This window comes from Populus alba, chromosome 12 (genome assembly GCF_005239225.2).
Source record: "Populus alba chromosome 12, ASM523922v2, whole genome shotgun sequence".
NCBI classification, from domain to species: Eukaryota; Viridiplantae; Streptophyta; class Magnoliopsida; order Malpighiales; family Salicaceae; genus Populus; species Populus alba.
The window spans coordinates 13730042-13745788 of record NC_133295.1 but is presented as its reverse complement, the minus strand read 5'-3'; the positions used below and the strand labels follow the sequence as shown (position 1 = coordinate 13745788).

The 15747-nt window shown below is 32.1% G+C and overlaps 2 protein-coding genes across 2 annotated transcripts; one reads left to right on the top strand and one right to left on the bottom strand.

Annotated features, from left to right (window-relative positions):
• The first annotated feature begins 8661 nt into the window (after window positions 1-8661).
• Window positions 8662-10761, top strand: LOC118060634 (patatin-like protein 3). The gene is made up of 3 exons (XM_035073877.2): window positions 8662-9798; window positions 9905-9967; window positions 10109-10761. The coding sequence occupies exons 1-3, from the start codon at window positions 8677-8679 to the stop codon at window positions 10412-10414; spliced, it is 1491 nt and encodes a 496-aa protein (XP_034929768.1). The 5' UTR covers window positions 8662-8676; the 3' UTR covers window positions 10415-10761.
• Window positions 10762-12370: 1609 nt separating this feature from the next.
• Window positions 12371-15747, bottom strand: LOC118060635 (glycine cleavage system H protein 2, mitochondrial). The gene is made up of 3 exons (XM_035073878.2): window positions 15545-15747; window positions 13405-13664; window positions 12371-12920 (listed from the first exon to the last, which is right to left on the bottom strand). Exons 1-3 carry the CDS (start codon window positions 15621-15623, stop codon window positions 12792-12794), a joined length of 468 nt encoding a protein of 155 aa, XP_034929769.1. The 5' UTR covers window positions 15624-15747; the 3' UTR covers window positions 12371-12791.

Genomic DNA, 15747 nt, shown 5'->3' with positions numbered 1-15747 from the left:
TTTTATTATTTTTTTATTAAAAAAATCATCTACCAAAATTTAATGGGATAATAGATTGAATCACCACGTCAAAAGTCACCTCCGATTTGCCTTTTTTTAAACACAAGATCCAGGGCAAGGAACAGGCTGGCTGGCTTTCGAGTCAACTGGAGCGTTGACCAGGGTAGCTTGTGCATAACTATTAGCCAGTAGCTAGTATAGAATGGGGTTCTTTTCGTCTTCAGCGTGTACAGAATGCGCCAAGAACCAGCAAAAATCCATTAAGTATAAGCAATAGATTAGTGCAAGAATGGGCAAATTCCATGCACCAAACAGGAGAATCAAACGGCTAATCTGATCACAGATCATCTTGTAGCACTGTCGGCTAGAAGCCTCATACCATTCATCTTAGAATATTACTCTGTGTTCGGGTGGTGGCCCTCACCAGTTGGCCTCACAGCTCCATGCTGACCTTGTCTAGAGCACCATTTTTGTCTCTGCAGTTTCTCTCTGATTTCCTGTCGTCCATATCCCCCCGTGTAACTCCTTTTTCTATCCATAAACTAAACAATCTGTGTGCTTTCAGCCTATACCATCATACAGATATACAATCTGTCCATGCTCCATTAATTTTCTTAAGTTTATACTACGGAAGGATAGTGAAATTTATTACAAGTTGAAGACCAAGAAAATTATAATCATTAAAAATCTCTTAAAATATTTAAGCTTATTTTCCCAATAAAGTCCTCCATAAAAAATATTGAATTTAATAGGTTTAGGTATCATCTCATATTCATGTCCTGCAAAAAGAGAAGTTTTTTTTTTTTATGAATAGATTAATCCAATACGATCCGCCTAAAACATAATTATGAGATTCAAATTTTATGGGGAAAAATGTTTGAAATGTATCTATAATGTAGAAATTCATATTAAAATATCCCAACGGTTAAAACTTGAGGGGAAAAAACAAATTGAGGAGGGACAAATCTTTTTATTTGAGTTATCTTTTTTATCGTGTTAATTTTTTTTATTATTATAGATGTTTAAATTAGCTTCCGTGTACCTCAATTAATTTTACTAGTTTTAAAATTAACAATTATATAAACTTTTAGATATTAAAAAAAATCATGTTAATTAATTGTGTTAGTGGCGGACAGTACTCTCCAAATTAAAAATTAGAAGCTTAAGCTTTGAGATTATTCTCCTTTATCCAAAAGTAACACACCCACCAAACCAAATAAATAGCTACGTTTCATAACTCAAGCACAAACCATATTTAACTAACCAAATGATTAAAGCCCTAAACACATAATTAAAAAAACCAGTCCGTTGTCGGATGGTGAAAAGCCCATAAAGAATGTCAAACCGTAAATCACGATTAATAAATAATCAAAAACATCATTAACACTAATCATAAACTATAGGTTTGTTTAATGTAATCACCCGACAACTCTACGTGGTAGCAATGTCTCTCTCTCCTCAATATTTTTGCCCTATTCATCTTCCTTCCCTTCTTCCTCACCTACCACTTGATTTGGCGTTGTCCCTACACTCTCTGGTGACAAATATCAGCTGCTGATTCGTTTGAGCAAATCTTTTTGGCCTATTAAGTGATCTTGGAACATGAACATTAGCGTCGGTGATCTACGAGGAAATGACAACGAAAGTGAGAGCTTCCTTTGATGCTAAAATCGGCGACTTAATTTAATCTGTTGACAAGAGAATAATTCTGGGACCCAAGAGGAGAGAAGCCCGTGCGGGAGAAGATATAATTGAAAATGTACATAGCTAGCAAGCTTGCTAGCTACCTAGCTACAATGTGGAGGAAACAAACAAAGGGAAGGACCAGCCATGAATTGTGGGCTTTAATTATAAAGTATAGATTTGCCACTATTTTACGTCAGTAGAGAAAGGGGGCGCAACCACTGCATAATTTAGCTAGATTGTAGAGGAGAATGATGAAGGTTGATTGATTGTTCTAAGTTTATTATCCATTGAGTTGTTTCCATTGTGTCTTTAACTTGATAACAATGTTTTTTAGTGTTAGTTAGCATGGGATTTTAGTGTTTTCTAACATCATAACCTATGACAAAGTACTATATAAATTTTTTTTAAAAAAAAAAAAAAACAAAACTTGTTGCAATCAACATGTTGTTTTCAGCAGTTTTTTCTTGTTTGTCTTGAAAAATGTAGTGAATTAGAAGAGAGTTTTCTGATCACGATTCCTCACCAAGAATGATCTTGTAGTGATGTATAGAATTTGGAGACACAACACCACTTGACATCCTTGCATAAAATGAGTATTTTTCAAGTTTTTTTTTCAATTTCTAATTGAATGTTATACTATGCTCTAAAAATCTTATGATATTAAACAATACATCTATATTTAGGTAACGTTTAGTTATTCTTATCATACTAAACAATATATCTACATAGAATAAATCCATATTTAAGATCAATGGTTTTTTAAAAAATTTCTTTACTCTTACACTAAAAAATGTAGAAAAACATATCCTTATCGTCACCATTTATCCTAATGCTACCTTGATGTTTTAAGATTCATCAATAAATACCTCTTATTTCTTATCATCATGATGATTAGGATAAAATATATAATTTCAAATTAACCAATAATATGTCACTCTCACGTCAGATTTTGTTCACATTAATATACTGGCGAATAATCTTGAATTCCTCCATCTCATTGAAGTAGAACCTAAACCTTGTATGCATAAAAGGAAATCCAAGAATGAGAGAAGTACATTTTCAAATTAGAAAGATAATCCATCTCCTTCCTTTTTTTAAATCCCAACAAAAGATGATAAAATCCCCACATGAACATTTCTATACTTGGATTAGAGCTTTTGCTACTCGTAAGTTCAAATTGTGCACGAGAGTGGTAGAAGTTAAGGGAAAGGAAAAGTCGTGTTGCCTCAATTATTATTATTTTAAAATAAATCAAAAGAGAGGCACCACCCCCATTAATTTCTTGTTTTAGAAATAGCTTGCTAGGAGAGAATTACCAAATTAAATGACATATTCAACATTCTACTTAGTTGATGGCTACCTTCTCGTCTCAATTTGTAACTTAACGTCTCCTCTACTGCACTCAATTAATTTGATCCACTAAATACATAAAGCAACCTACCTTGTACTAACACAAATTTTTGGACTATGATAAAATGGCATGCGTGCTTCTTAGGGGACCTCAAGAAACCCCATGCTCCGAAAGGGATATCATAAGCCTTCCAGTCCACTCTCGTTCTTTTACTTAAATTTGTCGGATCTATGACTCTTGGAATATTGCTATGCAACGTGTAAATCTTATTAAAATGTTGTTTTTTTTTTTTTTTTAAATGATATGTTAAGATCAATCAAATTTATATCTTCCAAATTTAAATTAAAATCCGACTCAATTCAAGTTATGAAATTATAATTTATCATAAAAAAATCATCAAAGAATCATCTCAATTCAATGACTCAAGTTATTAGATAAGATTTCAAGATATGATTTACATTATTTTTTAATATATTCTATTCAAATGAAAGTTATTTGAGTTTGAAGCTTGTACAACCAACTTACACTGCTTTATATTTTTATTTTTATTAAATAAATGAGAATGATAAAATTTAAACTCGTGACAATTTGATCATTAAAACTTTTGATATTATATTAAAAAATTATTTTAAATAATAACTTAAGTTATTAAATAAAATTTTAAAATATAATTTATATCATTCTTGTAAAAAATAATAATACGCTATTGCTTACTAAGTTCAAATTAAAATTTATAGGGTTTAACATTTGAGTTGCGAGTTTATAGAGAATAAGTATGCATGCTTTTACTTGAAAAGTTTATTCTTCCAAAGATCTATGCGCAGATTAAAGAGGAAACGAAAGAATTGAATTCAAATTCAAAACAAAATGGAGGACCGTCTTCCCAAGCTTCTCACGTGTGCTTGAACTTTCCTCTCTGAATCATCTTTTACACCAAATTGACATTAAAGAAGAGGTGTACTATCCAGAGTCTGGCACCCAATTAGAACAAGTTGGCACATGTGTTCATTTGGTACGGAGCCACAGACAACTGTGATTGACAGCGTCGAAACCATGGCTACATTTAAGAGGGGGTTCCCCGTCCCATTGGTGCTGTCTGGATCTGCAAAAATCTGAAAAGAAAGATCTCAACGTTTGTGTTGTGGCCATTGTCCAATGCCATATCTTTATCTCCCTATCATAGAGAGAGAGAGAGAGAGAGAGAGAGAGAGAGAGAGACTGCTAGTCTAGGTACTAAAAAAAAAAAAAAACACTGTTAATTCTTTTAGTTTAAAAAACTTAATATTACTTCATGTATTTATATAATTATTTACAACATTATTTTTTTCAAAAAATATCCTTATTTTTTTCAAAAAAATCATATTTCAACCACTAAAAACAATACAAACAAATGCATTTAAGGACTGTTTGGATATTTAAAAAAGAGGTTAGCAGTCAGTTTTGATCACAAAGTAATTTTTATGACTTTTAAAATTAGAATTAAAAACTTACAAAACTATAAAAGTACACAAATTGAAATATGATTTGCACGATTTTAGACTGTCTATAGGGTAAAATTTAAGTGGTTTTGCTTTTCTTTTCTTTTTTGCTTACCTTGGTTTCAACTTTAAAAAAATGATGAAAAATATTTTTTTATAAGTATACCAGTATTTTGTATATATAAGTTATAAATACATTAAAATCCAAGAAAAAAACTAATTTTATTTAGGAGATATTTGATAATGTGTTTGGAACGTGTTTCCTATAAATTTGAGATTTTTTTGTTTTAAAATTAATTTTTTATATATTTTTAAATTAATTTAATATGTTGATATTAAAAAATAATTTATATAAAATAAAAAATATATTTTTTTAATATAAAAAAATATTTTAAAAAAAAACTTTTATTTTTAAATATGCCAAATCATATAAAACCTCAATTTAACCGTTTAAGATTATATATAAAAAAAAAAAACTAATAGATAGAGTCATAAATAGGAAGATATTTGGCACCGAATGTCGGTACAATCGTACATGAATGCATGGGTGCCCTCTCCTCTCTCTCTCTCTCTCTCTAAAAAAAAAAAAAATTGAGAGGAGAAGAAAAGGGTTTTGAGACCTTCGTACAAACAACCACCACATCTTATAAGGCCCTACTGAGATTTTCTCGCTGACTATCGCGGGTACAAGACCTTTATTTGGTTTTTAGTCGAGGGAAAAAAAAAAAGAAAGAAATAAAAACAAAATGAACTCTTTATTTCATGGTTACCACACCTGCTCTGGGACTGATTAATAAATAAGTTACTGAGTAAATCTGAATCAATAATATTTTATTAAAATAATATTATTTTATTTTTAAAAAATTAATTTCATAGTATTAATTGATTCAAAATTAATAAAAAAAACCTGGTTTAAATCGAGTTGTAAACTCTAGAAACTGTATTTAACGACAAAGCTTTTATTACTATGTGTTAGGTATGAAAAATTTATACATCAATTTCAATTTGTTATTGTTTTTTCATTTTCAAGGAGAGCATAAAGAAAATGAATAAAGCATGTTTCATTATTTATGGGTAACAGTTATGGCAGCTAGGTGTCAGCGCTTGCTGTATCCCTCCTTTTAATCATGGCATACATTTCCCAAAATACCATGAAATTAAAATATCTCTATGGTCAAAGCCTTAAAAAAAAAATCGATTGTGCTCAATGGGCATTGATTATGATTTTTTTATTTAATTGTGGGAATGGGTGGTGTTCTTTGACCATTTTTTTCACCAATAATTATGTCCAAATTTCCTAAACAATAAAAGATAAATAATCTTATATATAGGAGCAATAAAGTTTTATTTCATTTTCGGACTTGTGATTTACATCTTAATTAGTAATGAATTAAAAGGCTGAGTTTTATAATTAATAAAGAGAGTTCACTCGATTAAAAATTTGAGTTCTGGTAAAAAAAATATTAACTTTTTATATATAAAAAAATAATATTTCTTTAATATATTAATACGGATTAACCCAGTCAGCTTCGTGATATTCCTAATTGAATTTGACTACCATATGAATTCCTAAGTTTTAAATGTTAAACAAAAGATGAAATGCAGCGTGGGCGGGAGGAGTTTTAACTTTCAAGTAATGGTGGCAATCAATGATAAATTTTCTTTCCGTTTTTTTTCCCCTAATAAGCTACTTGTTGCCTTGTAATTTTAATAGTTAAGAAACCTATATCAACCTGGTGGGTTGATTCAAGGCCTAACTCAAGCTAAATTTCACAATTAATAAAAGAAGGTAGGCTATAAACTTGGGTTGATCTATAACCTCATAAAAATTTTGCTGATTTTTTTTTAAAATAAAAAAAAATTATTATTTTTTAAAAAAATATTAAATTAATTTAGGTTATATTTGAAATTATAGTACATGAGTTACTTTCAAAATGTTTTTCACTTGAAAATATATTCAAATAATATTTTTTTTTAACACCAACATATAAAAAAAATTTAAAAAAATTTTAAAAATATTAATATAAAACTTTTTTAAAAAATTAAAAAATTTAAAAATTATAAACCAACCATACTCCTAAACAATACCTTAAATTAACTTATCCAACTCATTATACACAGGAGCCTTACTCCATATATCATCTTCCTTAAGTTTTAAATGGTAAGCAAAAGAAGAAATGAAGTGTGGGCGGGAGGAGTTTTAAAGTAATGGCAGTAAAGTAATCATTGATATATATATATATATATTTTCTTTAATTGCCATTTGCTTTTTAATTTCTCTTGATGGATAAGCAAACGACATAAAGAATTGAAGACTCCTTTAAGTGTCCCTTCTTTAACCCAAACACAAGAAATATACTTTTTTGAATCCAATAGAATCAAAAACAAAGATTTATGCCATCTCTCGTGGCGGGCTGAGGAGATTGAAACTAGAAAGCAGAAAATCGGATGATGATGTTCTTCGAATTCAAGAATAAATCATCTCAAGTAGCATGAGATTGGAGAATTTCGCTTTGAAAACCAAAATATAAATGCTTGTTTGTTTTCTTGATTATTTTTCATTTTTTTTTTCCTGTTTTGTCTTGCCATCCAATTAAAGTAAAATTCGTAAGAGATAGAAAAGTTTATCTGTTTATAATACTAAAGTAGAAAAAATTATAATTAAGATTAATTAAATATTATTTGAGTGCTATATGTGGAGATGATCTTATTTAATGTGTGTGATAGGTTCATATGAATATATGGTATGTGCACTATTTTTTTTTTATTTTTATTTTTTGTATATCATCAACTTAATATAATCTTACTATAAACAAATGAAAATACTGTAAATGAGGAGCACACAAAAATATAAAATATAAAATTTATAATATTCAACAAATCTATGAAAAGAAAAAACAAAATATTAGTTTTAAAAAATATTACTTGGAAGAGACAAGAATACCATAAAGAAAAAACACATAAAAAACATAAAATATAAATGTAATTAAAAAAGCCAAGAAAAATAATAAGAATCTTACCAAATTTTTTTTTTGCAAATATTATTAAATTTTTTTTGGCAAGTATTATGTTGTTTTAGAAAATATTACTGGTTGTCATATTTTAAGAAAGTTTATGATTTCTTAAAACACTTAAATCGGCAAAACAACGAATCACTGGCTAGTATAACAGAATAATAAAATAGAATTAAAAAAAAATTAAGGGTGTTGATCCAATAATTAAGGAAATGTGCTCCTCTCTTAACCATCAAGGCTCAAATCTCTTATATTAGATTTTGCCAAAAAGTTAATTCTCCCGAATTCCCAATTTTGACACAGGCATCTTCTCTTTTACAAGGCTAAATGAAAGTTTGTTTTTACGTTATAATTTATTTTTCATCTAAAAATATATGAAATTAATATTTTTAAATGGTTTTGAATACTTTTAATGTACTAATACAAACAAAAAAACAAATTTAAAAAAACATAATTTTAATATATTTTATTTTTTTTTAAGTATACTACATCACAATACCAAAAACTAAATATCAATATATAAAAAGTAATCTAAAAATACCCTTAATTGTATACAAAAAAAATATATTTTGAAGCTAATAAAAAATTAAAAAAAATTTAAATTTTTTTAAAAATACTTTTTGAAACGGAAAAACAACAAGATTTTAGAGTTGAAGCATGTTTAATGTCACAAATTGCTTTCATCTTCCTAAAATTATATGATAGGTTATGAATAAAAATTAAGTTTCACATCCTTGTAAAAGTAGATAAAACATTCACCATGCATGATTCAAAGGAGGAAAATTATATTAATTCACAAAAAAAAAAAAAAAAATCTCTATCAATAGTTTAAATTGACCATCTCCTGACAAACTACACTTAAATAAGCATCCTTCTTTAGTCTTTTAGTACTATTATTTATTTAGGCACACAAAAAGAATTCACATTGTTTTTTTATTTTCGGTTCCCTTCTCCTCATTTTTTTTAATCACTCCACGCCAAAAACCATCTGCTCCATTCAAATAAATTAAAATAAAGAAACGAAAAGGATAGATAAATAAAAAAATTTAAAGAAAAGGACAAGAGATCAAGAATCTGAATAAATAAATAAATAAATAAAATAGAAAACTCAAGCTACTCATCGTGCCGATTAATCGCCTAGAAAGGAATGTTCCTCAATGGCTACATCAAGACACCACAAATCCTCACTATATATACACTCCCTATGATGCTCCTCACCTCCATCACCATTTTCACTTCTTTCTGCTCTCAGAAAACATCACACAGTGTTTCAACAATCAAAGCTCAAAACCTTCAAAAGATCATCAACAAGTTCAATCCAATGGCAGCAGTACTCGCATCTACCATGCCTGATGACTCTTCCTTTGATGTAGACAAGCTCACTTATGAAATCTTTTCAATCCTAGAAAACAAGTTTCTCTTTGGTGGATATGATGATCCAAAGCTCTCCAAGAACACTCACCAAGTCCCAATTCAAGAACAACTTAAGCCCACCAAACAGTTCAATGGTGGTAAGGTCAGGATCCTCTCCATTGATGGAGGAGGTGTCACTAATGGAATTCTTGCTGCTAAGTCTTTGACATACCTTGAGTCTTGCCTTCGTCGAAAGTCAGGCAATCCTAATGCCTCCGTTTCTGATTACTTTGACGTTGTTGCTGGCTCTGGTTCTGGTGGTGTTTTGGCTGCCTTACTCTTCACTCGTGGCAAAAATGGACGCCCTATGTTTACAGCCGAAGAAGCTCTCAATTTTCTTGTCAAGATTAATAAGAAGATGAACAGATCACAAGGGGTTTTCGGCAAATTGTTTGGTTCTGCGAAAGCAGAGAAAGTTTTCGCAAAAACTTTCGGAGAACTAACTTTGAAGGATACAATCAAATCGGCTCTGATACCATGTTACGATCTTTCAACACACGCACCATTCTTATTTTCTCGTGCTGATGCATTGGAAATGGATGGATATGATTTTAAAATGAGTGATGTCTGCCTTGCAACTTCAGCCGATCCAACAATGGTTGGGGCCGTGGACATGCGGTCCGTCGACAAGAGGACTAAAATTGTGGCTATTGATGGTGGGATTGCCATGAACAATCCAACAGCTGCAGCAATCACTCATGTCCTGAACAATAAGCAGGAGTTTCCACTCTGTAATGGGGTGGAGGATCTTTTGGTGGTGTCCCTTGGAAATGGAGAGTCAGATTTCGGTTATCAGAATCAGAATTCGACACCTGCAAGATTTGTCAGGATAGCTGGAGAAGGAGCATCTGACATGGTAACCACATTATTATTTTACTAAGGATTACATGTTTTTGTCCCTTTTCCGTGTTTGTTTCTCTGTTTTGTGGTAGGTCAGCTAATTGAATTTGTTCCTTTATCAGGTTGATCAAGCTGTTTCAATGGCGTTTGGTAACTGTCGGACCAGCAATTATGTTCGAATTCAGGTACTAGATTCTGTCAAATTACTGAAAGTAAAATAACACCAAATCTCTAACAGTTTCGCCGAAAAATGTAACTATCAAACTGGGATGGAAATTTAATTTTGTTTGCATTATTGGGCTAATTTGATTATGAATTTTTTTCAGGCAAATGGGATTATTGCTAAAAAGCATGGAATTGCGGATAAATCAATGAAATCCAACAAGAAGGCGGATTTATTGGCAATGGCAGAAGAGATGTTGGCACAGAAAAATGTGGAGTCTGTGTTATTTGAAGGGAAGAAGATAGTTGAGAGCACAAACTTCGACAAATTGGAGACATTTACTGGAGAGCTAATCAAGGAGCAAGAGAGGAGAAAAACAAGCATTTTACCAACAGTGGTGTTGAAGCAGAACTCACCCTCACCAAGAACATCATCTGCCACAACTCTTTCAACATTATCTTCATATTGATCAGTAGATTTGTTAAATTAATATCTTAATTTGAGAGAAACAAAATTAAATGCTTTTGCTGCCGCTCGTGATGATTGAAGACATCCGAGATTGAGCTGAGCTAAGCTTTTGAGTGCAATTGCAAATTCTTTCGGTTTAGTATGTATAGACTTATACTATAATTTAGAGGTGTTTGTGTATAGTATGGAATTGCGAGATTACTTGTTGCAAAATTAGAGGGATTAATGCAATTAGGGTTGCTAGCTTGCCGATGTTATGTAATTTTTGATGGATTGAGTCACTCTGCGTATTTCGTTGTTAGTCTTAGTGTGATTTGATTTTTGATTAGATTGAAAATTTGCTAATTAGCGAAGTGAGTTCTATCAATACTGATTGCTTTCTTTGTCGAGGTTCACATTTGTTCTTCTTTTATGCTGCTGATTTCTTCATCTTGTTAATCAAATAGTGATTTATGATCAATTGTTCCATCACACTCGAAATTTGCCAAGATCCCAAAAAAAGGTTTAAAGTAATGTGGCTTGATGATGTAAGGTGTGAAATGGGATTTGAGGAGCTTTGTGGTTCAAAAAAAGCCGGGTGCACTAGAGAGAATGGAAAGCAAGGTTGTTCAAATTAAAGTGTCAAATGGCTTTGTTTGATTTCCCCACATCATAATTAGCTGCCTCCAGTTTGCTTTCCTATGTGGTCCATCAGATCGTTAGACTCCATCAATGAAGAAATCCATCGTTAGACAGGATGATTCTATCAGACATAATTTCCTATGGTATTCTCGGATGGAAGGACGACAATGGATATCCACGCATTGGATTTTGATACTATTCATTTTCATATCTGAAATCAAAACTGCTACCTATACCCGACGGGCATGGATTTCGGATACCCAAACTTGAACTAATCAGGTATAAATTACTTGAGCATTTTCGATCCATTCCCTGTTTTTGACATTTGGGATCCATTCGAAGACTTCCCTCTCGCTTCCTCAATTCCCTCATCGAAAACTCAACCTCTGTTAACACCCGTTTTGATTGGAATGAGACACTAGAAGCTCTTCAAGGCAGATCTTCTTGAAGAGGAGGAAGGAAGGTCGAAATTAAAAATGACAGAATATACATGGCATAGGATAGAGTGTAGTAGTGGCAAGTTATCGAGTAGGAATTAGGCTGCCTTATATCATGTCAAGGCTTCTATAGAGAATTGAGTTTTTAACGTGGCAGTGCCTAAAAGGAAATCAAGAACAATAACTATTCATGAAATATCCAATTCATTCAGGATTTTGAGTCGGGTATACCAATATCCATTACCCCAACTTTTTTTTTTTCCTTTGTGTTGCTTGAACTCAATTCAAACAATAACTACTCAGATCGGTCTCAAGGATAAACTACCATCTCTACTCAGATCCCATGGACATTCTCATAACTCTGTAACCACTGGTATTTTCTTTCGTTTTGCATCTGTTTCTATTGGAGTTTGTGTAATTTTTTCAAAAACCTTTTACTTCAGTAAAATTCTAATCATCTCCCAATCCTAAGAAGGTCTATCTTTGATATGTATAAACAAGTGCCTAACGTGCAGATAACTAGGTGATGAAAGTTTGTGAACTGTTAGGAACAAGAAAATGAGTACCCCATTTAACAGTCCAATGCTCTATAAACCTCCAAAGCAAACATAATATTTTAAGCATGTAGATAAGTGTTCTTAAAACTCTTAGCATAAAGAATCTTGCGAAGAAATCCACCACCTCAGGCATACTGAGAAACAGTTTAAAGAAAGAAACCGCGTTTGTGACTGAGACAACTTACCTACCAACCTCTGATTTCAGCAATAAGCAGATCTAATTCACTGTGTCCGTATCCATCACGCAGTCCATTTCAACACAAGAAAACCATTACACAACAGGTGCTGCATGTTTATCAACAGCGAAGGAAAATCCATTAGGATGCATATTTTCTCCCTCAATAAATAAAAAAGCATGCACTTCCTCATTTCTTTTTTCCTCCATGGAATAAATATCACGGGTGAATACTTTAATCTGATCCACCAAAAATCTTATGAAAATTCTAGCTGCAAACCTTTCAAGTAGAGCAGGATTTATCAAAAAGTTTAAACGTTAATCACCAAAGGTTGCAACTACCTAACTGGCCACATCATTTCATTGGATGAAAACCTGGAGAGATTATTTATTCTATTGAATGATTGTTTCTACCAAATTTGTCACACAGGAAAAGGGAATCAGAAAACACTTTGTTGGAAAAAAAAATTCTCAAGATAGAAACTTGCAACTTTCAGCGTCCTTCATGAGGCATCATCTGGTTAAGCGATTAGTGGAAATATGCCCTTTGTAAGAACTGCCTCCAGTTCTACTTTGCCAACAGTCCACTCAATGCTTTGCATCTTCTTCTTCACAGAACTTAGCGTAATCATCTGAGTTCTTCAAGTTCTTTAGTTCACTGTCATCTTTAATTTCAACCTTCATAATCCATCCCTTCTCATAGGGGCTTGAATTGACCTGCAAAATAGTAGAAGAAAATCCATACAGAGAATATCAAAGCACTTCCTTAATTACAGAGTTATGACATGTTGAATTTAAAGGACAAGTTAAGCAGCCAGTACTATCAGACTAACTCTGATTTGCAATATATATAAATACAGCAGCCACATTACATGGTATTTCAGGGAGGAGTAAAGAAAGAAAAGTGAATTCACTTGTTAAGGAAGATTTGGTCATTAACATTCAGTTTTAAGGAGTTCAGAAAACCAATAAATGGGTCGAGAGAGCTGTTTATTTAGCAAGTCCATTTATATTCCTCAATTAAGAGACCTCAATCTATACAATCCATGATTTGTCATATAATCCGTTGAAATGAATTGCAGAGGTCTGAAGTTTCAGGGAAGGAGAGGAAAAAACTATATAAAAAAAAATCCAACCTAATTTTTTTTATTTATAAAGCAATCTCAAGAAAAAGAATATGGCACCATGTAAGTAGACTAACCAAACCAGGAGAGCTGTTCAGTTCTTCATTAACTTCAACCACATCTCCAGAAACAGGAGAATAGACATCACTGGTGGCCTTGACACTTTCAACTGCGCCAAATCCAGAACCCTGATTCACAGTAGCACCCACTTCCGGTAATTCAACATACACAACATCACCTAAATGGTCTTGAGCATGATCGGTTATACCAACAGTAGCAGTTTTACCATCAACCTTTACCCATTCATGACTTTCAGCATACTTCAAGTCCTTTACAACTGCAAGTGAATTGAGAAAATGCATGCGTCAGGAAGCTTAAAGAGTAGGAGATAAAAATGAACCTCCAAAACCCTAGGAAGTAAAAAACATTTGAAAAAATAGCACAACATCTAGACAAACAAATCTGAATGGATGCTGAATGCTAGATCAATTTGAAAGAACATTCTGAATAAAAAGAAATATTGAGGACCATTTTGTGATGCAATTATGAAAGTTCTAGGACTGCAATTAGAATTTTCCCATTAAAGGAACACGTCCACGCAGAAAGCACAGACACATGCTAGCTTGTGCTTGCTATCTGCATGCACAAACACAGGCTATGGTAATACCTATTAGAAGATCTTTACAACCTTTCTCAATACCAATTTTTTCCTCTTTTTTATTTTGATGATAATGTAAACAACTTTGAAGATTATGACACAAAACACATGGAATAGTAACCACAGGGCCCTTCAGCAAGTTCAATCAAATGCATCAAAATTGGACTGATAATTTGTCTGCAGATTATAATTATCCTATCAGTTAAAGAGTTAGCTTGAGAAACGCGCATCATTGGACATCAAATAAAAGATGGAAAGGACACTAAGCTGCAAAGGGATCCTTGGTTTCAGGAGGAACAATGACTAATTGCCCAAGGAAGCTCTGTCTCCAATGATCTTTTGATCATACAAGCATGAAGGCTCAAGATATAATTAAAGAACAATATTTTCCCTCCAAATTTCATCATATGATTTTAAGGTAGATATATGACATGGAGAAACCAAAGATAGTCATCATAAAACCACAGGTCTTATGAGTCCTCTCCAAACTCAAAATGAATGGTTCCAGAATAGAAGCATCGCCTAGTTCAGGGTATTTCAGTAAACTATTTGGGTAATAATTTCCAAAATTTCTTGTCTTCCCTTTATCTATGTCATAAATGAAGCCAATTATCAATATTCATATATAATCTGGAGGCTTGAGTATAGATCATAAAGAAACCAAATAGCTGACTTTGAAGTTGAACAACTGGATGGTATAGCCGTTTCCATTTATTTTGTTTTTTATTTTAACAAAATTTAAAACTAGTAGAATTAGCAACACCTATTTCATAAGCATTTAATCTTGCTCGTGTGAACAAGAACCTACGTTAAGTTTGCAGAATACTGCCTTCTCAACATTCCTGAATTCTAATCTACAATTCAAATTCAAAAATAAATCTTTGCTTAAGAAATAGAATGAAAGTAAAGAGTGCTGCCACCAACAGAGAGTTGACGACAAGAATTGCCATCACGACTGCATTAGAACACCACACCCCAAACTGTGTAACAATTTTATTTCAAAAAACCTCCATGCCATTACCATCCTCACCGCCACCATCATAACTTACAAGCTTCAAAAGAAAACAGATTATTTTCACTTTTCAGAATTCCAAAAACAGAATAAAACAAAAAAGCCCCATGTTCATTTTTTACTATATAAAGAACTGTCATCATTATCAGACAACAACTTAGTTATCATGTCTCTTTAACACAAGAAATTAAATCAGTGAACACAAATAGTAATCATGCTTATGCAACAAACTCATCAATCTAATTTTGACGAAAAGAAAGATCGGAATCAATGTCTATTCCTTCACTGACTAGCCAATTTACACTCTTCATATATATATATATATTCAAATCAACACCAAAAACAAGACACCCCAGATGCCAAAATCGAAACTTTAACCAAAAAATAATCAAAGATCATGCATTTCATTAAAGCACATACATAAGATCCATATCTACATCAACAACCATTATTATCAAAAACAGAAAAAAGACACAAGAAACCATTAAAAAAAAATTAAGAGCAGATCAAGACCAAGAAAAGAATATGGTTGAACTATGAGATTCACCAGAAGCAAACCCTCTATGAGAAACAGAGATCCTAAGGTAAGACGCAGCCCTTGAAGCCCACAACAATCTTGAAGCCATAATAAGAGAAAGTGATGAATCTCAAACAAACTGTACTTCTCTTACAGAACACACTACACTGACTCTAATTTCCCTTTTCTCGTACTACTGCCACTTGAGTTTTTATGTCTTGGAGGGTTGGTGA